The sequence below is a fragment of the Littorina saxatilis genome, linkage group LG2 (assembly GCF_037325665.1).
Source record: "Littorina saxatilis isolate snail1 linkage group LG2, US_GU_Lsax_2.0, whole genome shotgun sequence".
Lineage (NCBI taxonomy): Eukaryota > Metazoa > Mollusca > Gastropoda > Littorinimorpha > Littorinidae > Littorina > Littorina saxatilis.
Window position 1 is genome coordinate 68,719,972 of NC_090246.1, and position 27,087 is coordinate 68,747,058.

Genomic DNA, 27,087 nt, shown 5'->3' on the forward strand with positions numbered 1-27,087 from the left:
TGTGAACAGTACTAACTGTGATACAAGTCAGATAATAATCACACTGAAGCATTTCAGATAAACTTTCTCAGTAACTTTAAGCCAAATCCAGCCATGGAAACTAAAAGGTCACAATTTCGTATTCGTTTGAAGTACAGCTCTAGAAGAACTCGGTCCACAGAATTCAACTGAAAATGGTGCAGAGGTAGAAGGTGCAGTTGCAGGTGCCGCCACTTCAAGTACAGCTCTAGAAGATAATGCAAGCATATTGACGCAGTGCAGACAAGATGCACGTGAAGGACAAAAAAAAAACCCGTGCTTAAATGCTGCAAACAACAAGAGCCAAACTGGTTCCACTGCTGCAAAACGACGGCGTGCTGGTTCCAGTCAGCGAGTTTGATCGTGGGCGCCTTGATTGCAGAAACGTGCCTGGGGTGGTCCTGAAGGTTCACAACGACCTGTACCAAGTTGGTACCAAGCATGGGATCATAAACACTATGCTCTCCCGCAATCTAATTATCGAGGCCGATTTCCAAATTGTCACTGCTGACCAAGTGAAGGACACTGTCCTACCAATGAGAACCATCGACAGCTTCATTCAAGGCATGGAGGACAAGGGTTCAAAAAATGTTCTTGCAATGGGAAGTGCGATACAGCCAGATGCACTTGCAAGAAAGCAAGAAACCACTGCCATAGTCACTGCCACCCAAACAATTCATCTTGCAAGAACAAGAGCAAGTAAGCTCAGAAAATCGAGTTGAACTGGAACGTCGTGGGTTTCCCTTTTTTGACCCCAGTCCAAACTGGGATAATGTTTACCTTTTGTAAACTTTAAATGTTTGTAAATGAGGTAGAGGGGTAGTTTTGCTTTTGTAAAATTTGTTTATTATAATTAGTCATTTAAATGGTACATATGATAGCAGTATGTTTAAATTTCAAGTTTCATTATTGTTACTGGCGTTCAAACAGACTGACTAATTAGTAAAACAGTTAGACCTTAGAATTGATTTGACACATTAGGCAAGGATTTTGCCTATTCTGCAGACATTGTTGCCTAAATTGTACAGCAGTCGTGCCTAAATCGAAACTTTGCCTAATTTCACGACTTAGGCTGCCTAATTTATGCAATAGGCAGCCTAAATCATAAAATTTCACAAATTAGGCAAAATTCAACATTGATTTCACAGGTTAGGCACAGCCGTTGCCTATTTCACGAATTAGGCAAGAGACTACCTAATTCAAGAACTTAGGCACTTTCAGGATCTAGGCACGACACATACAAAGCAAAGCAAAAAAGCATGTGCAGCAGCATTCAGCACACACGTACATTTTTAGCCCAAAAAGTGTGTTTTTGGCCAAAAACATGTTTTGGCCAAAACTTTTTAGTGCAAAGTTTTGGCCAAAAAAATATTTTGGCCAAATCTAAAACATTTGGCCAAATCTTCACTTTTTGGGCCAAATGTTTTAGATTTGGCCAAACATTTTTTGGCCAAAACTTTTGCATTGAGAGTTTTGGCCCAAAAAATAGTGTTGGCCAAAACTTCATTTTTTGGCCAAATCTTTGAGTACCCCTTGGCGCTGATGGACAATATTCATTTTTTTGGCCAAAAACGCCAGTTTTGGCCAAAAAAGCAAAGGTTTGGTCAAAAAAGTATAGTTTTGGCCAAAAACGCCAGTTTTGGCCAAAAAAGTGCGTTTTAGGCCAAAAAAGTGAATATTGTCCACCAGCGCCAAGCTAAAAACACACTTTTTTGGCCAAAACTGGCTTGGTGTGTGTTTTTGGCCAAAAAAGTGTGTTTTTGGCCAAACACGTACTTTTTTGGCCAAAAACGTACATTTTTGGCCAAAAACGTACATTTTTGGCCAAAAAAGCAAAGTTTTGGCCAGAAAAGTATAGTTTTGGCCCAAAACGCCAGTTTTGGCCAAAACCGGCGCTGGTGGACAATATTCACTTTTTTGGCCAAAAACACACAGAGATTTGGCCAAAAAAGTGCGCCACCAAATACAAAAGATTTGGCCAAAAAAAGATTTGGCCAAACAAAAAAATTTGGCCAAAAAAGTGAAGATTTGGCCAAATCTTTTTTGTTTGGCCAAATCTTTTTTTGTGGCAGAAGTTTGGCCAAATCTCCCGTTTTAGCTAACATAAACAGTTTTGGCCAAAACTTTTACATAGAAAGTTTTGGCCAAAAAAAACTTAAAGCCAAATCTATTTTATTTGGCCAAATGTGTGGGTTTTTTGGCCAAATCTTTGTCTTTTTTGGCCAAAACTGGCGGTTTTGGCCCAAAAAGTGAATATTGTCCACCAGCGCCAAGCATAGTATCCTTATGAATGCGCACGAACACTATCCAATGTTTTAGCCATTGGTTTGGATGAGCACGACAAACATGTATTACGTTATCATTAAGATTCATGCTTTGTTAGCACTAAGCAGTTGTTTTAATCAGTCTGGTTTTCTCTTGTTTTCATCTTATGAACATTCTAAATGTTAGACTAACTTATTGTCTTGTACAGAATAACAACTGTGTGAATGGTGCTATATTGAATGAAAGAGTGTGACATGAAGTTCTTGTACATCATTGTAAAGAGTGTGAATGACGTTTTAGTTTAGATGTCAAGCGCTTAGAGCAAGCCTTTTTAACGAAAGTTTTTGATTTAGCGCTATATAAATGTTCTTATTATTATTATTATTTCGTCTGCTTCTAAAGGTGCTACCGCCTCAGAACCGCAGGCGCGAAGGAAAGTTCGCAGGGATTTCCCGATTGCATAACCGGAAACGAAAGGGATCGCTACGAACTAAGTTTCGTTGGTCAATCTAAAGCTCGCTATTGCTGCCGGTGTGACGTTTTCATCTTTCGCCGTGTTGATATTTCGCTTCTCGGCCTCGTTGATCTAGTATAAACTCTACACTGAACAAAAAAACACCCTTCGATAGTACTGATGAGCGACCTTGTGTACCTTACATTCATGGGGCCAAATTTGTCCAACCAATTTGTTTTATTTAACTTAGAAATTTGATTCATCCTAAAATGTTTCCTTCTTACTCAAGGGACGTAACCACTCAGTACTCGTTTTCGAAGAATTCGATTTTGGGGTTGAAATCTATTACATTTTGCCACCAATTTTCTTCACATGCAAGAAACTGACATGCTTTTCGTCCTTAAATAATTTAACTTCTTAATTTTACCAGGAAACAACATTTCAGTCTTGAGTATATGTCGAGGGGGAAATATGTACACAGGCGAAAGATGAAATCGTGACACCGGGTTGATAGTTGAATCGACACTGTGTTTACAACGGATAAGGCAGTTTGCGCATGCGCGTCACTGTGGTCATTGACAACGACCAACCAGAGAAATTTCTCAAAGGTTAAAGGTTGTTCTCATGAATATTCATATTACTGTCTGAAAAAGTTGATGCGCGATCCGGCCGTTGAACGAAAGTAACGGACTGTTCAAGTCTATTTTTAACGTTCACAGAAAACGGGAATTCCCGCTCAACCATTCGATGTGTTACTGCCAAGCTTATTCGGGGAATCGTGGTTGTTGCAAGGATTTGAAAACATAGATTGTTCAGCAATTTCTCACACTTGCAGCACTCACACATGTACACATACTTTGAAAATCATCACATTATTGCAAATAAAAAGGATGAAATTGACAAAATAAACAACACACAGTGATTCAGGGCCGGACCAAGTCGGTTTGAGGGGGATGGGGAGGGGGGGGGGGGTTCTAACTGAAGGCAGGGGTCCAGGGGCCGCCGAGGCCAAGCCTCCCATAAGCCGAGAAAATATTGCATTTGTGAGGTCATTTTTTGGTCTTTCCTTGCAACTGGGAATCAAAATTACACATTTTCAACAGTAACAAAATACTTCAGATATCCATTTACCACAGTGGTTCAGTGGAATAATCCCAAAGACATATACGCCTAGTAAATAAGTCTGACAGGACTCTTTACTTTGAATACTTAAATTCAAGAAAACAAGCAATGATTATAACATCTGGAACACAAAGGAGAAGTGGTATGAGAGATGTTGTATGGTGAACAATGACACTATACTTCAGTGAAATAAACTAAGGGAGTTGGGGGAAGAGCTTACAAAGTCCACATATTTTTTTTTCTCTTTTCTCTGAGAGGTACATCGGATGGCCAGGGGAGGGGGGGGGGTCCGGAACCCAGGACCCCCCCCCCCCCCCCCAGATCCGGCCCTGTCAGATTTTTTAAGTGGGAAGATGCTCTTACCCCATGTGATAGGCTGAACTGATGTTGGTGAAATACAAGATGGCTACACAGGAAGGGGGGTTAGTCTACTACTAATGATACATTCTTGTCCTGCTTAACGATACGCACCGACACCACATATCTGCCCAGGCTTTTGCAGGATATAAGAACATCCCTCCACTTGGGCACATACCAGAAATCTAGAACCTGACTGCTTTTTGCATAGATGTGGTCTATTCTTGTTGCTAAAATACGACATGAATTCCTCAAAAAGTTCTACTCTGCACAGAAAGTAACCAGGATGCATTTGTTCTTATATATGTGTCCACGTGTGACACACCATGTACACATTTGGACACATACATGTATGTTTATTTACAATATGGATTACTGAACGAGGTGGGTAAGTTTTACCCTATAACGTACTCGTAAGCTGACGAGCGCTCTTTCAAACATACCTCATTGACTTTGAAACAAAGGGATTTCAAGGCCTTTCCTTTCCATGGGTGTATTGAACGGACCAGAAAACCTCTTGACTGCCATTTCAGCCAATATAGACTGGTGACATAAATATCTGTCCTACTAATACTGGAACGAAAAGCCTGTCGAACCACTCAATGGTTTGTGACGACCAAGTGATGTTTGAGCAATTTTATTTTTGTAATAAAGTTAAATCTATTAGTACAAAGCATCCGTATTAGACACGATGTGCAACAAATGATGTTCTCGTGATTTAAGGTCAAGGCCGTCGTACAAGATCAAACAGTCAAGAGCGACAACAAAGGGCAAAGTACAAGCGCCCAAAGGAAATGTAACACTCATCAGCGTTATGTTTTGTTTGTGTCATTACATCTATTTTTTTGTTCAAAGGTATTGTCACTGAGACCTACTTTCCCCAGGGGTAAACGTGTCGAGATAATATCGGCCTTTTCCACTACATAATAATATTTCATGTATATTTCGCTTCGAGCTTAGATTGTTCGATGATAGGAATGTTCGAGAAGAGTAGCGGGAGGTCAGCATTGTACCTCCCATTAGGCTTTATTGTTTGTTAATTAACCATACTGATTGTAACTAATTGCGCAAAACATAATATCAAAGCAATAGAATCGTAACATTGAGATTTGTGTCAATGATAGTTGTCTTGATTATTTCTTGTTTGTGTGCGTGTGTGGTCTTGCTGAGTGCTGCAAAAGAGAAGAATCATCTCTTTCTCTGTCTTTGTCACTGTCTCTGTCTGTCTGACTGTCCGCATATCCCTGTCTCTGTCTGTCTGTCTGTCCGCATGTCCCTGTTTATGTTTGTCTGTCTGTCTGCCCCCTCCCCCCCTCTCCCTCTCTCTCTCTCTCCTCTCTCTATCTCCCCTCTCTCTCACTTTCTCCCTCTATCTCCCCCTCTCTCTCCCTTTCTCTCCGGACGCGTGTGTGTGTGTGTGTGTGCATGCGTGCGTGCGTGTTTGTGCCTGTGTGTGTGTGTGTGTGTGTGTGCGTGTGCACCGCCTGTAAGCCTGCTTGTCGGAATGCTTGGTTATGTGCGTTGAAAGCACACTAACCTGAGCTTGCAGTCACTGTCTGCAGATCATGTTTGAATTTGAATGATAGCATATTCCTGTGTTTCCATGTGAAATTACCTACCCACTCGCATAATTCTCTGATCAAGTCAACGAAATCAGAACAGTCCATAATATCACCAGACATTATTCATTTTCAAAAGTAAACGTCTGCCTTCGAGCCCACGCCTACACCATGCCCTCCCCTCCACTCGACTCCAATAATTCAAATAATGACGTCAACTGTCGCGAATTGAACAAAAACATGGTGTTGTTGTTGAAAGGACACAACATGACTTCCTATGTATAATATATCTTTAACGTGCAAGTTCATTAACAACAAATGAAGCACACAAGAAGCAAGCATAATCTTGTCATACGTACAGCAGAAGAGCAGCTAGTAATCGTTAGTGACATGGGCGGGGATGTAGCTCAGTCGGTAGCGCGCTGGATTTGTATCCAGTTGGCCGCTGTCAGCGTGAGTTCGTCCCCACGTTCGGCGAGAGATTTATTTCTCAGAGTCAACTTTGTGTGCAGACTCTCCTCGGTGTCCGAACTCGGTGTGTACACGCAAGCACAAGACCAAATACACACGAAAAAGATCCTGTAATCCATGTCAGAGTTCGGTGGGTTAGAGAAACACAAAAATACCCAGCATGCTTCCTCCAAAAACGGCGTATGGCTGCCTAATGGCGGGGTAAAAAACGGTCATACATGTAAACTTCCACTCGTGCAAAAAACACGAGTGTACGTGGGAGTTTCAGCCCACGAACGCAGAAGAAGAAGAAGAAGTTAGTGACACACAAAGCATGATATTATCTTGATTCAACCACACATGAACACAACCAAATGCGTTGTGTGTTCACTTGAATGATAAACATAACAACACTCGTTCAATCAACTATGAATAATACGCCTTTTGTCCATTCAAGGAAAATGGGAGTGCTCCAAATGGGTAGTGTTTATTTAATCAAATGGAAGTGCACCAAACAGATGGTGTTTATCTTAGTTTGTGTTTAGTCAGGCTGAGAAATAATTATGAATAGAGTACAGGATCACTCTCACTAAGAAACTAGTCACCCGTACCCACAGGTGTTTTGCAATAACAGGACCTACGTAAGTCCCTCCCACTGTTCGACCCCTCCTTTCCTATATAAGGGAGTCACTCGGATATCTTGCTGTGAGAGAGTTTGTGTTTCATTTGCAAAGCATTGCTAACGGGTGTGATAGTTTTGTGTGTCTTCAGAACCATAAGCTGACTTTGCAGTCAGTGCAAGATGAATCCTGCCCAGTGCTTTACGGTGTTGGTCTTCGGTGTTCTGGTGTCTTTGACGGGTGAGTACTTCCACGAACAACAAACAAACAAACAAAAATACAAATAAACAAACAAAAAACCAAACAAACAAAAACCATACACACAAATCAAACATACAAACATACAAACATTCAAACAAACAAAATGAACAAACACAAAAACAAACAAACAAGCAAGCAAATACACAAGAGAAAAGACTAAGCTTTTTAAGTTGATCGGTATAACTTTCACATAGTTTGTGTTATAACAAGGAGAGTTGTCAAACCCTTTTGATATGGTATCTGCTAGTGTACGTGTGTGTGTGTGTGTGTGTGTGTGTGTGTGTGTGTGTGTGTGTGTGTGTGTGTAACGCACATACGCACGCACGCACGCACATACGCACGCACGCACGTACGCGAGCACGCACACACACGCACACACACTTAACTACCTCTCAAACCGCAGTCTTCTGGAATATATTTCGTCGAATATTTACTAAAATGTTTAAAAAAAAAATATATATATAGAGGGGGGTGATACATTACCAACATTGAACTAAGTTCTACAATTGGCATCATCATGACGTACAGTAACTATTCCTTTTCGATCTGAAGGCACACCACGTTTACCTGCAAGTGTCGGGGATGGGGGTTGTGATGGGGGGTTGAGGGTGATAAAGAGTTAGGGTTAGGGTTAGGGTTAGGGTTACGTCAGTATTGAAATACGTTTAAAGAGTGGTATCAGCACCACGTGTCGCGATTGATATCGCTCCGCTTCAATAGTGGCGTGTCCAGCCCTTTGTTGTCCGATATCGTGTGTGTGTGTGTGTGTGTGTGTGTGTGTGTGTGTGTGTGTGTGTGTGTGTGTGTGTGTGTGTAACGCACGCACGCACGCATATGCACACACACACACACACACACACACACACACACACACACACACACACACACACACACATACACGCACACGCACACGTACGTTGAGGGTGATAAATAACCAACATTGAAAGAAGTTTTAAAATTGGTATCAGCATCACGTGTCGCGATTGACCTCGCTCTGCTCCACTAGTGGCGTGTCCAGTCCTTTGTTGTCCGTTATCGTGATGTCTCATCGGTAGTTGCGGGTAATGGGATGGGATCTCTATGAACCGTTAGGCCTTGAGGACACGGACACGGCTCGTTATCAATAAGAACAGGATCATTCCATTTTGTATCGCCAAGAATCAGGTAGGAACGCGTTCACGTTCGCTTCGGTTTCTTGTTTGGACTTGATTTAATCAGAGACATAGATAGAAGAGATGCGAAGCGCTGTCTTCCCGCTTGCGTTATCTTCGCCCAGGGCAGGGCCAAGTAATCCTCCCACTGGCGCCAAGCTGGCAATTGTTGTGTTTTTAAAGAATTATAACTGTTTCATAGAAAATCATAGATAATAAAACATGCAAACTGTTAATTATTTGCACTCAAGAGAAACTGAAAATGACAAGAAGAAGATTATTGCATCATTTGGTGATTGGAAGATGAATCCTAAAGTAAGCAATGTCGCTCATTTCTCAAAACCTTTTTATCCACACGCCAGTGTAAGTGCGAGAACCACTTGAGTGAGACTTAAAAGCATCAAATTTAATTACAGCGCATCAAAAAGTATACAAACAGATTAATGTATACACCAGTAATGCATTTGCCAGTTAAGGGAAAGTAACGTTGCGCACAAAAGAAAATATTAGCTCCCAGACATTGCCTCCACGCACAATGTAAGGCATGGACTTAAAACAATGGCCGCAAGAACAGAGGGAACCGTGTTTTTGACTCACTTCGGGAACCCAATCCTCTCAAATGCGTTCGTATGCACACTATTGAAGCTACAGAATATGAATCAAGTTTACTTACCACTGATATCTCTCGTCTGAAGCTGGATATATCCAAAGAAATATGACAGAAAAGCACTTCAAATCGGTGTCAGAGAGCAAGCGAACAACATGAACAACGTTGCACGGGATGATGGCTGACAATCGCGCGAGGTCACGCTGACCGAGCGCGGTACCCAAGAGTTCACGCGAGCGGCGTCGCTTCGCATCTCTTCAATGTATGTCTCTGATTTAATTTAATTTAATTTAATTTTATTGAATTGTATTATTCAGTCTAGACAATTTTCCCTCTTTATCTTTGGCCTGTGCTGGCCGCCAAACCAGACACGTCGTAAGTAGGGTGTATTGTATGTTATTATTTTTCATCTATATATATATATTGTTTTCTAGTTAAACTTAGCAAAACAAATATTCTGACATACTGTGACCGCAGGGTATTTGGAGAGGAACGCAGCGATTCACAGAAAACTACAGGACTGATATTTTTTTTATTTCTTCGATAAATGTCTCTGATGACGTCATATCCGGCTTTTTCTGAAAGTTGAGGAAGCACTGTCACGCCCTCATTTTTCAATCAAATTGATTGAAATTTTAGTCAGGCAATTTTCGACGAAGTCCGGACTATGGGATTTAGATGTTTAGCTCGGCAGCATAACAATTAGGTAATACATAAGTTTGCTCATTGTCATTAAAATCGAATTTTCAGGAACAGATTTAAAAATGATTGCATCGTATTCCTCAACTTCTCCTGAATTCAAAAATATATACATACGTCATGTTAATTCTAAAAATATGTTCAGAATTTCAGAAAATAAATGTGTGTGTGTGTGTGTGTGTGTGTGTGTGTGTGTGTGTGTGCGTGCGTGCGTGCGTGTGTGTGTGAGAGTGATTGCGTGTGTGCGTGCGTGCGTGCGAGTGTGTGTGTGTGTGTGTGTGTGTGTTTCAAGTAAATATAGGGGCGGGGATATAGCTCAGTTGGTAGCGCGCTGGATTTGTATTCAGTTGGCCGCTGTCAGCGCGAGTTCGATCCCAGGTTCGGCGGAAATTTATTTCACAGAGTCAACTTTGTGTGCAGACTCTCTTCGGTGTCCGAACCACCCCCCGTGTATACTACATTGGGTGTGCACGTTAAAGATCCCACGATTGACAAAAGGGTCTTTCCTGGCAAAATTGCTTAGGCACAGTTAATAATTGTCTACCATACCCGTGTGACTTGGAATAAGGCCGTGAAAGGTAAATATGCGCCGACATGGCTGCAATCTACTGGCCGTATAAAATTTCATCTCACACGGCATCACTGCAGAGCGCCTAGAACTGTACCCACGGAATATGCGCGATATAAGCTTCATTGATTGATTGATTAATTAAATCAACACACATGTGACGGGTTTTAAAATACTCTCCAGACTATTGCAACACATACAGCAAGTACCTGTTATGATCCAATATCTTATCCGAAGTACGTCTCGTATGTAGGGAATGGATAAAACACAACCAGTTCGCAGAAAGCTAAACAAACCTGTTCTGGATCGAAAGACTTTCTACTCGTATGTTACAATTGCCAAATTGCGCCAATGCTGAATGTTCGTAGTTCGTATCGCATGTTTGAAAAAAATGACGCAAGAATGAATGCTTTAGCTAGTGTACGAAACAGTGTCCAAATAGTTTGTTCCTAAGTTTATTTATGTACTATTTATTTATTATGTATATTTTTGTGTGCTTGGTATTCAATTTAATTTAATTTTAGTTTTTTTTTAATGTTATTGTATTCTTTTCTGTTTTCTGAGTTGAAATGTCATGATGTCGTGCTTAGTTTCATTGTATTTCATTTTATGAAGTTTTAGAGTACGTTTCAGTTTGTTTTACATTTGTCCACATATTGCTTATTAAAGCAGGAATAGTTTGTTTACTTTGTCGTATATTTTGGTCGCCTACTGCCGATGAAACAAGAATGAAAAACAAACAAACTTGTTAGCTGTTTTTCCTTTCCTGGTCTAGCAGATAGCTTTTTGTTTGTCATGTCACATTTTACGGAAGCAGATTTAAAAAGAACGAAACAAAACATCATTGCCTCTTTGTTCCTTTGATTTTGGAAATGTTTCACAGCTCCACTATAATGTGGAAGAATAAACAAGGAGGATTCTCTCTATGCTTCTGTTTTGTCAAATCTATTTCAATTGAATGTTTTGTGTTGTTATTGCCACTGGTTTGCTTAAAGTAAAAACAAAATATAAAAAACCCACCGATGGTATAACCTAAAGAAGAAGGATGTTTATACTTTGTCCGTTCTATTTCAGATGGGGCACCAATAGATAGTTCTGTGCATAACAGCATCGAGACCCGGGTTATTGTGGACAGGCTTGCCTTCAGCAAGTACGTATGCGGGAAATGCCAGTTATCTTTAGATTTTACATTTAAAATCAGATCTGTAAGTAAAACGCTTGCAAGTGAAGACCGAATACCAACGTAAGCTGTTTATGTATTTGTTTCTGTCGCTCTGTGTCGGTCTGTCTTTCTGGCTTGTCGATCTGTCTGTCTGTTTGTCGATCTGTCTGTCTGTCGATCTGCCTGTCTGAATGTCTGTCTGTCTGTCTGTCGATCTGTCAGTCTGTCGGTCTGTCTGTGTCTGTGTGTATGGGGTGTGCCTGTATGCTTGTGTGCGAGTGTATGTTTGTTTCTCTCTTCGAAATGATCATATCTATCAGTATTTATTTATTTATTTATCTATTTTTTTTGCAGCTGGAAGGCCGATCTGACATCGGCCACCGACACCGACGCCAAAAGAAATGCTGACACTGAAGCACAAATCACAGACTACATTCGTTCAGTTTTTGCTGGGGTATGCCATGTTTGTAATGGAAGCTATTGTAGTTCGTTTGAAACAACAGGCCGGAAAACTGCGCGCCTACACTCCCCCCATCCCACTCTCGAACACCCAATCCCCCCTTCGCTTAGCAAGATATGCAGTAACAAGAAACAAAGGACATTAAGGTAGACAAAGCCTACTCACATCCACATTCTCACTGTTTGTCTCTCTGTCCCCCTGTCTGTCTGCCTGTCTGGTCGTCTGTCTCCCTCTTTCTCTCCCTCCATCGTTCTCTCTCTCTCTCACTCACTCTCTCTCTCTCTCTCTCTCTCTCTCTCTCTCTCTCTCTCTCTCTCTCTCTCTCTCTCTCTCTCTCTCTGCACGTTTAGAGTACCTGGTCAAGTACCAGATTTAACCTTAAACACACGCATACAACTCACGCACGTACTCTTAAAAGCACTTACCCGAACTGCCCATGACCACAACTACGCTTCAACGCACTTCTGAGAGATTTTTCGTCACGGTTCATTAATTGACTAGCATTTCTTCTTATCCTAGGCAAACGTCATTTTCAAACAACTGGACGCCTATGGAATAGATCTGGACACAAGAATCGTCGGAATTGAATTCATTACGGTGAGTGTGTGGGTGTTGGAGTGTGGGAGTGTGTGAGTGTGAGTGTGTGTGTGTGTGTGTGTGTGTGTAAGTGTGTGTGCGTGTTTGTGTGTGTGTATGTGTGTTTGTGTGTGTGTGTGTGTGTGTGCACTGTGTGTGTGTGTGTGTGTGTGTCATTCTCAAAGTTCTGAAGATTCAAGTGAAATTGCGTCACTCATATTACGTCAAATATTATACTGGGTGTCTCAAACAAAAGTACCCGATTTTCTCTCAATAGGCCCTACTACAGACAAGTCAGTAACTGTATTGAAATCATTTTTGCGTGATATTGTAGTCAGTTCATAAACGTTTTGTCCCCAGTTCACAGCTTTCAGTTGAGATCGTCTGTTTCTTTACACCACGTGATAAATGTAGCCACCCCGTTTTCCAATGACAGACTGCATCCTCATTGCCATATTGTTCATTACATTGGGGAATGTTTCCTGTGGGATGTTCTGGATTTCTCTGAGAATGTGGTGGGGCTCCATCCTGTTGGAACCACTGTGTTGTCATTCGGATATCATTGTCCCTTCTCTTAGTTTTTCCATTTCTCGGTACTGATGTTTCAATGTCTTTTTGGGTACTTGTTTTTGAGACATATATATTTACGTTATGGGACCGGCACGGTTGGCATAGTGGTAAGGCGTCCGCCCCGTGATCGGGAGGTCGTGGGTTCGAACCCCGGCCGGATCATACCTAAGACTTTAAAATTGGCAATCTAGTGGCTGCTCCGCCTGGCGTCTGGCATTATGGGGTTAGTGCTAGGACTGGTTGGTCCGGTGTCAGAATAATGTGACTGGGTGAGACATGAAGCCTGTGCTGCGACTTCTGTCTTGGGTGTGGCGCACATTGATATGTCAAAGCAGCACCGCCCTGATATGGCCCTTCGTGGTCGGCTGGGCGTTAAGCAAACAAACAAACAAACAAACAAACAAATGTACGTTATGTCCTTCCTCACCGGCGCGGATTCTAAATCTGTCGCTCTCTGTTGGACAAGAAAAATCGAAGAAACTGAAACGCGTGTTTAAGTTGGTTTATCTTGTGAGATTGTTGTGTGAGCCTATTTTTAACCTATGAATATTCATCACATCATGTGACTGATTGGCTGACACAGGTCACGAGAATGCTTTGCCTGTCATGACAGGCACAATCAGATTGGAGCGATCCAGTTCCCATTGCGGCTGTTCTGTCTACTTTGCGGGGTCGCTTCGACATTTCTTTTGGTCGAAATTGAACAGTAATGAAACCGTTATTTCTAATATGCTGACTGTTAGCAAATGATAACAGACATGTCTCAACAATTTAAAAAAACTTATAATAAAAAACGACGAAACAAAACATCAAAACAAAACTGGGCTTTTTTCTTTACATTTCAGGACGAGACGAAATTCCTTTTGGTCGAAATTGAACAGTAATGACACCGTTATTTCTAATATGCTGACTGTTAGCAAATGATAACAGACATGTCTCAACAATTTAAAAAAAACTTATAATAAAAAACCCCGACAAAACGACAAAACAAAACATCAAAACAAAACTGGGCTTTCTTCTTTACATTTCAGGACGAGACAATTTCTACAGAGGTGTATGACGGGAACAGAGTGAGCTCAGACAAAGTTCTCAACACGTTCAAACTCTGGTTGAAAGGGAAGAAATATCCCCGTGCAGACCACACTGTTTTATTTACAGGGTATGACTTTAATTATTTGACTGGGGGTGGGGTAGCGTCGGGAAGAGGAAGGGGAGGGTGGGGACGAGTGTGCGTATGTGTGTGAGTAAATAAGTAATTGTGTGTGTGTGTGTGTATGTGTGCGTGCGTGCGTGTGTGGGCGTGTGTGTGTGCGTGCGTGCGTGCGTGCGTGCGTGTGTGTGTGTAAAATTGATACACCTCTACTTATACCTTATCATTGGAAACTGAATGGTGACGTTACAAGGGGATCACTATGTATTACAGGTGGGATCTTTCTGATGGAACACAAAGTCACGTGCTTGGTAAGTCATTGCTTTTTGAGCTACACAGAGATGAGGTTACATACGAGTGTGTGTGTGTGTGTGTGTGTGTGTGTGTGTGTGTGTGTGTGTGTGTGTGTGTGTATGTGTGTGTTGTGTATATGTGTTTGAGTGTGTGTGCGTGTGTATGTGGGGGGGGGTGTCGATGTGTGTTTGTGTGTCGGTGTGTGTGTTTCTTTGCCTTTGTCTTAAATGTCAGTGTGTGCTTCTGTTTGTGTTTGTGTTTCGGTTTTTATGTAAGCGTGTGTTTTCGTCTGTCTGTCTGTCTGTCTTTCTATCAGAGTCTGTGCAGGCGGCTCTTACAAGATGCCACCACCCTTCATCCTGCTATAAAAAAAACTTTTTTTTACATAAAAAGCGAACGTTAAAATCCTATAGGTGTGGCTTACCTGGAAAAGATGTGCCACTCCACGGACTCTCTGTCAGCAGTGGAAGTAAAACGCAACGGTAACAGTGTTTTCACCCTGGTTCACGAACTCGGACACAGGTACGAACACAAATTATTTGTTTTGTTTCGCTCGCCGTATTTCAAGCCTCCTCCAACCCCCTTCCACTCTCTACCCTCCCCCCCTCCCTTTGCCCCCGACGATCATTTTGCGAATCTAAGCGTATGTGTTTTTTTGTCTCCATCTGATTGTAACGGGAATGGCGGTTAGGTAGAGAGATAAAGGGTAGCTTTGAACACGAACAACAATTGAGCTGTTTTGGACCGATCTATCTTGGTTATTTCTCGCGAAAGACTGAGTATGTCTTGTTAATTAATATATTTGTTTTGATATCGTCATAACAATATCTATGACGGGAATAATCGGCAATCATTTTACTTTGTGACGTTTTGTAACGCTTCTTATTGTCCTGTATCATTTGACTTCATATTATGCGAATGTCTCTCTGAAGGCTCTTCAAATCGATAACCGGCAGGTAAACTATCGAGCATAAATTGAAAAGCTTATTTGGGGAATTTTGTTTTCATACAACAGCCTTAATGCCAAACACGATGGTGACGAAAACACGTGTGGTACCGACTCCATGAAAATAATGGATGCGGGACGAACGCTGAACTCTACACACAACTTTAAGTTTTCGAACTGTTCCAGATCCTACATCAAAAACTTCCTGCAAACTCTGCATGAGTAAGTATCTTTCTTCTTGATTTCCGTGGAAATCGACTGCAGTACATATTGTTGCCAAACAACATCTGCATTACGTTTACATTTGTTGAATGGTTGTATTGACAGTTTTCATATAAATTATTAGTTTATCTTTTTTTTTCATTTTCACTACTTTATTGTCCCTTCGCTAGGATAGTCCTCCCAGTGGAAAGCTGGCAGAAACATTGACTCAATAACGTAACCTTGATCTGAGGGATACCTTAACGACGAACCATCAGCAATGACGGTGAAGGCTCTTAATGTAAATATATTTGGGTGATATAGTCTTTCAAAGGATCAAGTAGGCTCTGTTTTGAATGGATTATTATACTATGCCTCTCCGAAAAAAACTGCTGCCGAGGACACCAGGGCTGGGGTGCACGAAGCGAAAGTGGGCGTCACCCAAACGGGTGAGAACGAACCCAGTCGTCTGATTGGTTGAAATCACAACAAACTTCAATTTCAACCAATCCAACACATCGGCTGACTCATACCCGTTTGGTAACTTTCTCGTACACCTCGGCTCTGCTTCCATCAACTGGTCAATTGTTCAGACCAAAACAGACCAGGCTTGACTTGAAAGGACATCCACAATGAAGGCTTTTCGATCCCTACGATGTGTTCTCGTCACAGATACATAATATAGTAAAACATATTATTTGCCAAACCAGTAGAGCTCTCCAACACAGAAATGTTGTCATGTGCTTTGCAGTAGCGTAACCGGTAGCTGTCTCTCTGCGGCCAACACGGTGACGCCAGTACTGAACGCCCCACAGATCGGAGAGCGTTACGATCCCGATACCGTCTGCAGGATGACAGCCGGTGACCACTCTTACTTAGGAAGAGTGAGTATTGTTCAGTATCATCATCATCATCATCATCATCATCATCATCATCATCATCATCATCATCATCATCATCATCATCATCATCATCATCATCATCATCATCATCATCATTATCATCATCATCAGTGGCAGCAGCAGCAGCAGAGACATCAGCGTCGTCAAGGTCATCATCATCAGCAACATCAACATCATCTGTAGCCGTAGCAGCAGTAGCAACAACACCAAAACAACAACACCAACACCAACACCAACAACAACAACATTATCATATATGCACAGTACGAGGGGTCTTGAGCTATACCATTGTTGATCTGTGTGCAGACATTCTACGGACCGCAAGGATCCCTGGACTACAGTCGCGTGTGCACTGCCATCTGGTGTCTGGAGGACGTCTCTTACTACGTCAGCGTGGAGGGAACTGACGGCTTCCCCTGTGGAAGTGGCAAGGTGAATAAGAAGAATGAGTTCTATTGTGCATGTGTCTACCATACATGTAGGCTTCTAGTGTTTGTATTTCTGTTTCACTTTTATTTCTTGAAATCTCACTTTCTTATGCGTGACACTTTTGTTGTTGTGAGAAAATCTTGAAATTGGGAACAGCGTTTTAGAATCTTTCTGGTGCCTTGTAAATATAGGCCATTTATGTCAGTTTCGCACTCTGGATTTCAGACGTGTTCTCTTGGATTTTGCATAGACTCAGCAACTGCGTCAACGAGTGTATCGGGTGAGTTGACCGCAAACGTCCTTTGGGTTTGTTTGTTTGCTTAACCAAGCGTTGATAGTTTATTGAAAATCAGCACTGCGTGTATTATTTTAAAGCAATGTCTTTTCTGCTTGGACTAATTTAAAACAATGGAAGCTTTCTTAAGATAAAGACAAACAGTGTAACTCATACAAATACAGCAAAAAAAACGTTCGGTATACATATATTTCTGGCATTTCTAATTGGCAACGTGTCATTAAAGGCCCACAGTTCGCCCCACTAGTGCCTTTTACAAAATTAATTCTGACAAAATGCTATTGAGCACAGAGAGCATCCACGTTGTATAGGTTTGGTATGTGACCAAGTGGAGGGATGGTCTTGTCACATCTGAGAGGGTGGGGTGAACTGTTTTCGCAAGGCGGAGTGGGCCTTTAAATGTGTTTATTTAACACAACGAATTTCTCTATGTTTAGATTTGTATCTGACAAAAACAATTTCTCTATGTTCAGATAGAGCCGGCGCGAATGTAGTCATACTTAATGATGACTTTAAACTAATCTCTTTCTCAAATGAGGACGAAAGTCGCTTGTTCATGTCAATGCTTGTTATTCTCTCAGGTGCCAAAAACCTTGTTCTGCATAACTCTCACTCATCTTGAACACGCGGCCAGTACTGTAACTGACCTTGATACGGATCGATCCAAGGGGGGCAATCTCAGTCATCTCAAAGAGGGAAATCCAAACGCAATCCGCTTTGTTCGATTTTATGGGCTTGGACGATAGAGAAAAATAAGAAAAGCAAAAGCTGGAGTAAACCTGGACGAAATTGCTATCAAGAACGCAGAATTGATTTTTTCTGAGTTTTTTTTTTGTTGCCGTAAGCGCCATGTTTATCGGAGCAGGAAACTCTTCCAGAGTGAGGCCCCTTTGTTGATGCATGTCAACATCAGATGTGCGAGACGCGAAATTGTGCCGCTTACGGCAAAAAAAAAACTCAGAAAAAATCAATTCTGCGTTCTTGATAGCAATTTCGTCCAGGTTTACTCCAGCTTTTGCTTTTCTTATTTTTCTCTATCGTCCAAGCCCATAAAATCGAACAAAGCGGATTGCGTTTGGATTTCCCTCTTTGAGATGACTGAGATTGCCCCCCTTGGATCGATCCGTATCAAGGTCAGTTACAGTACTGGCCGCGTGTTCAAGATGAACTCTCACTTAACACATGTCGTATGCATTAAGAGCGCTTACTTCCCTTTGTGTATCTGATTCAAAATCTCTGTCTCACTAGACACATGCACCTTTGGAGATGCCCCGTCTTACGCCAAAGTATACGAGGGAAAGAGCTGCGAGGAGCTGATAACAGCCACAGACCAGAGTCTCTGTTACAGCAGCTCTATTAGCAGAAGCTGCTGCGCCAGCTGCGAAGCCGCTAAAACGGGCAATGCAAGTAAGAATTTAACACATGCACATAGATAGGCCTACGCATGCATCAATACCCTAATATTTACGCGCAAAGACTCAGAAAAAATATTATCATGTTTGTGCGCGAGATAATTTTTAGAAATACCAAACTCATATAAAGCGATATACAGGGTGACCCCAAAAAAAGAGTACCCAAACAAAACGTCATAAATTGACCAAAAATAAAGCAATCTTCATAAAATGTATTTGCACAAACAAGTAGCCTCTGCATGATTTGCACAAATTTTTTTAGCGTTCTAGCTTGTCTTTCAGGAAAGTTATGCTCATTCTACAGAACATGCTCCAAACGCCGCTGCAGGCAAACTTGAACTCGCCGCGCAAAGTTATCAATCACCCGCACACACTCCTATTGCGAGATTCCGCGAATGGTTGTTGTGATGGCTCTCTTGAGTTCTGTGATTGTCTGTGGGTTGTTCCTGTAGATGTTGTCTTTCAGAAACCCCCAAAGATAGAAATCGCGCTGACCGAAGTGACTCTGGAACTGTACTTGCACATCTCTGTATGATTTTGTGCGAAAATAGGTCTCTATGCAAAACGTCCGTTGATCATTAGTATAGTTCATTGTGAGAACAGCTTTTATTTCATCCAACCTAGCAGTGGATTAGCTTGACTCACCTCAAAAAGAAAGAAAAAAAGTTAAAATTGACAAAGTTATTCAATTTTGTTTGGGTACTCTTTTTTTGGGTCACCCTGTATATGTACGCACGCACGCACGAACACGCGCATCGGCAAACACACACACACACACACACACACACACACACACACACACACACACACACACACACACACACGCCCGCACGCACACACACACACACACACACGCCAACGCCCTCGCATACATACACACACACACACACACACGTACGCCCTCGCACACATACATACATACACACACACACACACACACACACACACACACACACACACACACACACACACACACACACACACACACACTCACACACATACATATATACACATCGTAGGATACTTGTGCTACGAGCAGTTACACTTCGATGAGGATTTAACTCTCGACCAACCCTTATAATTACTTGTTGTCCTTCATCTTTTGTGTCACATGTATTGACCCATACGCCCACCGTCGCGTGCGTTCATACAATAATTTGTGTTCACGCACATGGTGTGTTGTTGTTGTTGTTGTTGTTGTTGTTGGTGGTGGTTGTGTTGGTGTTGTTTTTGGTGTTAGTGATGTTGGTGTTGTTGTCATTGTTGTTACTACTGTCAGCTCTTATTGTAAGACGTTTTAGAAATTATGCAAAGGTTTACAAGACGTTTATAAGACGTTTTCATTTTAGATGTAAATATCACATAACCACACGTAATATACTGTTCAAAAAAAGAAACGCATAGTTGCTACTTGCCAAATTTGTTTTATTTGTCGAAAAAATTAACAGAAAATCCAATATTTAGATTATTTGTTTGAAATTTGGTATGGACACAGTTGAATGCACACACAGTTCATTTGCATCTTCAAATCAATCAGTCAATCAATACGATTGGGTGCCGAGGCTGTCAAGTCAGTAGGGGGTGTGACTGCCTTGAGCAGCAACAACTGCCCGGCACCTTCTGGGCATGGACTGGATCAGATGCCGGATATCTTGCTGTGGGATGGTGTCCCACTCCTCCTGAAGTGCCTGCAATAGATCGCGGTGATTTGCCGGCGCTTCTTCTCGCCTGCGCACACGTCTGTCCAATTCATCCCAGAGGTGTTCTATCGGGTTCATGTCTGGCGACATGGATGGCCAGGGAAGCACCTGGACATGGTGGTCGGTGAGGAACTGGGTGGTGAGTCGTGCTGTGTGCGGGCGAGCGTTGTCCTGCTGGAATATGGCATCCTGGTCAGCCAGAAGAGGAAGGGCGTGTGGGCGCAGAATTTCCTCCACGTATCGCTGGGCAGTTATGCGCCCTTGGACGTGCACCAGGGTGCTCCTTCCAGCGGTATTGATCGCCCCCCACACCATGACGCCTCCACCACCATGAACGGGTGCCTCATCCACACAGTTGGGCGCGTAACGTTCGTTTACTCTCCGGTAGACCCTCCTCCGACCATCATGTCGCTGGAGCAGGAAGTAGGACTCGTCGCTGAACCACACGTGTCTCCAGTGATTCCGGACGGTCCAGCGAAGGTGCTGGTTGCCCCACTGCACTCGGTTCTGGCGATGGCGGCGGGTGAGGACAGCTCCTCTGTGAGGTCTGCGAGCTCTCAAACCAGCTTCATGCAGGCAGTTCCGCACGGTCTGGTCCGATAATCGGTGTGGCCCGAGAGCCTGGACAGAAGATGAGGCCGACAGGAAACGATTCCGGAGGTGGCGGAGCCGTATGAAGCGGTCGTGAGCAGCAGTTGTCGCCCTTGGTCTTCCCGCTCGTGGCAAGTCAGCAACGGAGCCAGTGGCTTGAAACCTGCCCCACAGTCTACTGATGGTGCTCTGGGACACGTGGAAGTGCCTGGCGATTGCACTTTGACTTTGGCCTGCTTGTAAACGACCCAATGCAATTTGGCGGTCTTCTCTGCTCAATCGGGCCATCTTTTGTCGCTGAATTGTCGTCTGATTTCTTTGAGGCGAACAATCCGCTTTTATGGGTTTTGGAAGACATGGTGAGAGCTCAATATTCCCCGAGTTTCACGAGATTACACTGAAGCATGACGAGTGGTCATGCCAAATGAGCAATTTTGACATTGTAGCCACTGATAACGCATGCGTCACGTGCAGAGCTCACTTGTGGCAATGGACGAAAGGTCGACGACCAGATAAACATTTTCTGCAGTTTGGTGGATATCCTTGTAGCCATATAACTAAATTAACCAAATATTACAAGCTATGCGTTTCTTTTTTTGAACAGTATATAAGCTTAGCCTATGTTGTGTGGTCCCAAGTTTATCTTTTGTCTTATATGCCACTCCATGTTCTCTAAATAAAATCATGTTCAAACCAAATGTTTACTGCTGTACAGGTTGTGAGTATGGCGATCGAGCTTCTTGGTGTTCCACACTATCCGTCTCTGGCTGTTACTACAATGAAGAAACCTGCTGCGGAACCTGCAAGAAATACGAAACATCTATTCCCAGTAAGAGAACAGCGTATACGCTTATGATTAGCCATTGCCATTCAAGTTTCTACCATTGTTTCTGACGTATATGTATATGGTTATGATGTAAGCCTGAAATGTTTGCAGAAAAAATGATCAGAAGTTTTAACCGTTTCAACAGTTGTTAACTGTACCTGGACCGATTATTTGCTTTCTGCGACATTCTTACAAACAAAACAACAGGGCCTTAATAACAACATTTACCCGTATTTATAATTCATTTCAGACACAGGTAATTACTGACTTCATTTAAATGATTTTCTGTCATGTTATTATTTACGCCGAATAATACAACGAGAAGAATTACCAATAATGTCAGAGCAAACTGTGTGTATTTGTGCAGAATGTATTTACAGACACAAAAGCTGTGACTGCCCAAATTACTCTGCGCAGGGCAGAAACCAAATGGAATATATAGAAACAAATCTATAGAATGAGATTTAGGAACAAAAGCAAAAGTAGAATAAGATCTAGAGACAACAGCAAAACGGACAATATAAAAGATCTAAAAACAAAAGCAAAAAGTATAGTATCAATACAAGCAAAACAACCACATCCGCATTATTTGAATTGTTTACAGACTGCAAGTACGGAGACAAGAACAACGCCTGCCCGAGCTATATCGCAGAGGACAGGGGTCGGTGCGCAGACAACGGCGAGACCTGCTGTGGATCTTGCGCGGATCCAACATCCTCGGGATCCCAGACGGATGCTGGCTCTGGAACGGGTTCTGGGACTTCCTCGAACTCTGGAACTGATACAGGATCTGAAACTGGGTCGGGAACTGGATCTGGGACTTCAGCCGATAACGGAACTGGCACCGGGTCTGGAACGAATACTGAAACTGGTACCGAATCTGGCAATGGAACTGGCACTGGATCTGATAATACATCGGGAACTGGATCGGGCTCTGCTACAGGAACCAGCTCTGACCCGGCAGGTACCTCCATTGAAATTGTTTTTGGGTTATTAAAAAGATTTTGCCTATTTAATCACATTGTCTTTTTCCGCTGTTTTCCAACAGAACGAGAAAACATTATTAAAGCTGTATAGTCACTAAGGTATTGATATTTATTGACCGACATTCTCGATGTGTGATATTTATAGGTATGTAAATATATGTTAATGAAAGGCTGCTCGTATACAGACACGACATAAAAGGGAGTTAGTGTGAACATCAATTCCCACAGTCGTTTGAACCGCATAGGACAGCACTGACACATAAACACACACACACACACACACACACACACACACACACACACACACACCAACACACACACACACACACACACACATGTATACATATGCACACACACACACACACATACACACACACATACACACACACACATACTTACATACGCACATACACACACACACACACACACACACACACACACACACACACACACACACATGAACAAATGTATCCTATTTCAAAACACTATTAATATATATGCAACTATTTTAGTTCCATCGGCATACACAAACACCCATTCAAGAGAAAGGGTGCATACACGCAGCTTGTGGGACAGTTGTGCAATTAAGCATGAAGAATAATATACAAACAGACACTCTCACATTGTTATGCTATTTGTTTGTGTGTTGACGACAGGCTCGACGTGCGTAGACAAGTCGGACCAGTGCCAACAGTATATCGTAGCCTACGGCAGACACAATATGTGTTACAACGCTGACAACCTCGAGCTGTGCTGCTCATCCTGCAAAGAAGTGGCAGTAAACTATACTGGCATTTCAGGTATGTGACAACCCTTCGCTAGATGCATTGATTGATTGATTGATTGATTGGTTGATTAGGTGATTTGTGTGTGTGTGTGTGTGTGTGTGTGAGTGTGTGTGTGTGTGTGTGTGTGTGTGTGCGAAAGTGCGGGCACGCGTGCGTGCGAGAGTGCGGGCGTGTATGTTTGTTTGTTATACCCCTGTCATACTAGGGCTGCGTCCTCACGGCGTTCCCGCGGCGTTGTTAATTTCTCAGAGCGCCGTGGGATCGCAGGAAAATTCTGCGATTGACTGCGCTCTCACGGCGTGCTCACGGCGTGCTTACGGAGCGCTAGGAGTTGTCACTGCGCGTCCACGGCGTGTCGATTAAGCGGAAGTGCGTGTATACGACAGTGGAGAGTACTCTGCGTTATGGGGTTGGCTCACAACGCACTGGCAACTTCCTGCAAACGCCCTGCCAATGCTGACAGACGCGGTAGAAGCGAAGAGACATCCCCAAGGACTCCGTAAGGTCTCCGTGCAATTGCAAACGCCCTGCAAACGCCGATGGACGCGATAGAAGCGCAGTGACATCTCCGTGAGGTCTCCGTGCAAGCGCCGCCGACTAACGCTGCGTCCGTAATTCGCGCCCACGGAGCTCTTGTGGCGCGGTAGGATACCTTACTGCGCTGCTACGGCGAGCCTACGGCGTTCCTACCACGCGCATATCAGAACGCCGAGCGACGGCGCGTACTTTGTGCATGCTCAAATGCGCCGTGGCATGGCGTTCTTGGCGACTCCACTGCGTCAAATGGAGATGCCACTGCGTTGCTCAGTCGCTGTAGGAGACCCTACCAGACTCTGACCATACTGCGCGAACCTCGGCGTTCTTCATTTTTCTTGTTCGCCTCGGGAACGCCGTAAAGATGCACCCCTAGTGTGACAGGGGTATTAGCTCCAAAGTCAGTGCAAATCAAAATACTTGGACACTCCTCCTTTGTCTAAAGGGAAGTCAATTTGCTCAACAGTCCGAAAAAAAGATTGCTATGTGTGTTTAAGAACAATATACACGTTAGGGTTTTGCTGTCCAGTAAAATAAATTAATAAATACATACATTTACATGTGCAGATTGCAAGTATGGTGACCAAAACAGTGCGTGTCCAAGTTACATTGCTGCCAACAAAACACGCTGTGTGAAAAAGGGGAAAGTTTGCTGTGCTTCTTGTGCGTAAACAACGAGAACAGTAATGTACCGACGATGTTTTATGAGAAATGCATTCCTTTTTTATATTTAGTCAAGTTTTGACTAAATATTTTAACATCGAGGGGGAATCGAAACGAGGGTCGTGGTGTATGTGCGTGCGTGTGTGCGTGCGTGCGTGTGTGTGTGTGTGTGTAGAGCGATTCAGACTAAACTACTGGACCGATCTTTATGAAATTTGACATGAGAGTTCCTGGGTATGAAATGCCCGAAGGTTTTTTTTCATTTTTTGGATAAATGTCTTTGATGACGTCATATCCGGCTTTTCGTGAAAGTTGAGGCGGCACTGTCACGCCCTCATTTTTCAACCAAATTGGTTGAAATTTTGGTCAAGTACTCTTCGACGAAGCCCGGGGTTCGGTATTGCATTTCAGCTTGGTGGCTTAAAAATTAATTAATGACTTTGGTCATTACAAATCTGAAAATTGTAAAAAAAAATAAAAATTTATAAAACGATCCAAATTTACGTTTATCTTATTCTCCATTATTTGCTGATTCCAAAAACATATAAATATGTTATATTCGGATTAAAAACAAGCTCTGAAAATTAAATATATAAAAATTATTATCAAAATTAAATTGTCCAAATCAATTTAAAAACACTTTCATCTTATTCCCTGTCGGTTCCTGATTCCAAAAACATATAGATATGATATGTTTGGATTAAAAACACGCTCAGAAAGTTAAAACAAAGAGAGGTACAGAAAAGCGTGCTATCCTTCTTAGCGCAACTACTACCCCGCTCTTCTTGTCAATTTCACTGCCTTTGCCATGAGCGGTGGACTGACGATGCTACGAGTATACGGTCTTGCTGAAAAATGACAGCTACTTGACTAAATATTGTATTTTCGCCTTACGCGACTTGTTAACTATCTGCGAGTTATTTTACTTTCCTCCTTCCTTGTTTTCTTACGACTTAGTTACATTTAGTCAAGTTTTGACTAAATGTTTTAACATAGAGGGGGAATCGAGACGAGGGTCGTGGTGTATGTGTGTGTGTGTGTGTGTGTGTGTGTGTGTGTGTGTGTGTGTGTGTGTGTGTGTGTGTGTGTGTGTAGGGTGTGTCACTGTGTGTGTGCGTGTGTGTGTGCGTGTGTGTGTGTGTAGAGCGATTCAGAGTAAACTACTGGACCGATCTTTATGAAATTTTACAAGAGAGTTCCTGGGTATGATATCCCGAGAAAATTAAAAAAAAAATTTGATGACGTCATATCCGGCTTTTTGTAAAAGTTGAGGCGGCACTGTCACACCTTCATTTTTCAATCAAATTGATTGAAATTTTGGCCAAACAATCTTCGACTAAGGCCGGACTTCGGTATTGCATTTCAGCATGGAGGCTTAACAATTAATTAATGACTTTGGTCATTAAAAATCTGAAAATTGTAATTAAAATTCTTTTTTTATAAAACGATCCAAAATTACTTTTATTTTATTCTTCATCATATTCTGATTCCAAAAACATATAAATACAGCCTGTATGTTATATTTGTATTAAAAACAAGCTCTGAAAATTAAAAATATAAAAATTATGATTAAAATTAAATTTCCGAAATCGTTTTGAAAACACTTTTATCTCATTCCTTGTCGGTTCCTGATTCCAAAAACATATAGATATGATATGTTTGGATTAAAAACACGCTCAGAAAGTTAAAACGAAGAGAGGTACAGTAAAGCGTGCTATGCAGCCCAGCGCAACCGCTACCGCGCTAAACAGGCTCGTCACTTTCACTGCCTTTTGCACAAGCGGCGGACTACGGTCATTGTGAAAAAATGCAGTGCGTTCAGTTTCATTCTGTGAGTTCCACAGCTTGACTAAATGTAGTAATTTCGCCTTACGCGACTTGTTGTTTGTTGTTTTGCTCTTGTTGTGCCGTTGGAATAAAATGCTGTGATTATTTCTTTCTCTTTTACATAACTGTACAATTTCTATCTGAAGCAAAAATCTGAATAATCTGAAAGATCAATATGTTGGTGTTGGTTTTTTTTTTCTGTGAATGAACTGTAAGTAATGGCTTGGCGAACAACCAAACGTACGGTGTGTGTGTGTGTGTGTGTGTGTGTGTGTGTGTGCTTGTGTGTGTGTGTGTGTGTGTGTGTGTGTGTGTGTGTGTGTGTGTGTGTGTGTGTGTGTGTGTGTGTGTGTGTTAGATATGAACAACTAAAAAGTAATGAAAAAGCAAATCAAAAAGCATTTTCATTTAATATCATTGTCGTATTGACTCACAGCATCTCGTATATGTTTTTTGCATTTTTACACCCCCGGTATAGGGGTGTGTATAGGATTCGGTCGATGTGTTTGTTTGTTTGTTTGTGTGTTTGTGTTCGCATATAGATCTCAAGAATGAACGGACCGATCGTCACCAAACTTGGTGAACAGGTTCTATACATTCCTGACACGGTCCTTACAAAAATTGGGACCAGTCAAACACACGGT

At 42.3% G+C, this 27,087-nt stretch overlaps 1 protein-coding gene across 1 annotated transcript; it reads left to right on the top strand.

Annotated features, from left to right (window-relative positions):
* Positions 1–6,942: 6,942 nt before the first annotated feature.
* Positions 6,943–25,703, top strand: LOC138959590 (uncharacterized). The gene is made up of 16 exons (XM_070331135.1): positions 6,943–7,085; positions 11,206–11,281; positions 11,648–11,747; positions 12,273–12,350; positions 13,931–14,058; positions 14,323–14,360; positions 14,757–14,865; positions 15,359–15,511; positions 16,242–16,374; positions 16,699–16,824; positions 17,047–17,101; positions 18,365–18,523; positions 21,535–21,648; positions 22,250–22,609; positions 23,288–23,431; positions 24,521–25,703. The coding sequence occupies exons 1-16, from the start codon at positions 7,028–7,030 to the stop codon at positions 24,622–24,624; spliced, it is 1,935 nt and encodes a 644-aa protein (XP_070187236.1). The 5' UTR covers positions 6,943–7,027; the 3' UTR covers positions 24,625–25,703.
* Positions 25,704–27,087: the final 1,384 nt, after the last annotated feature.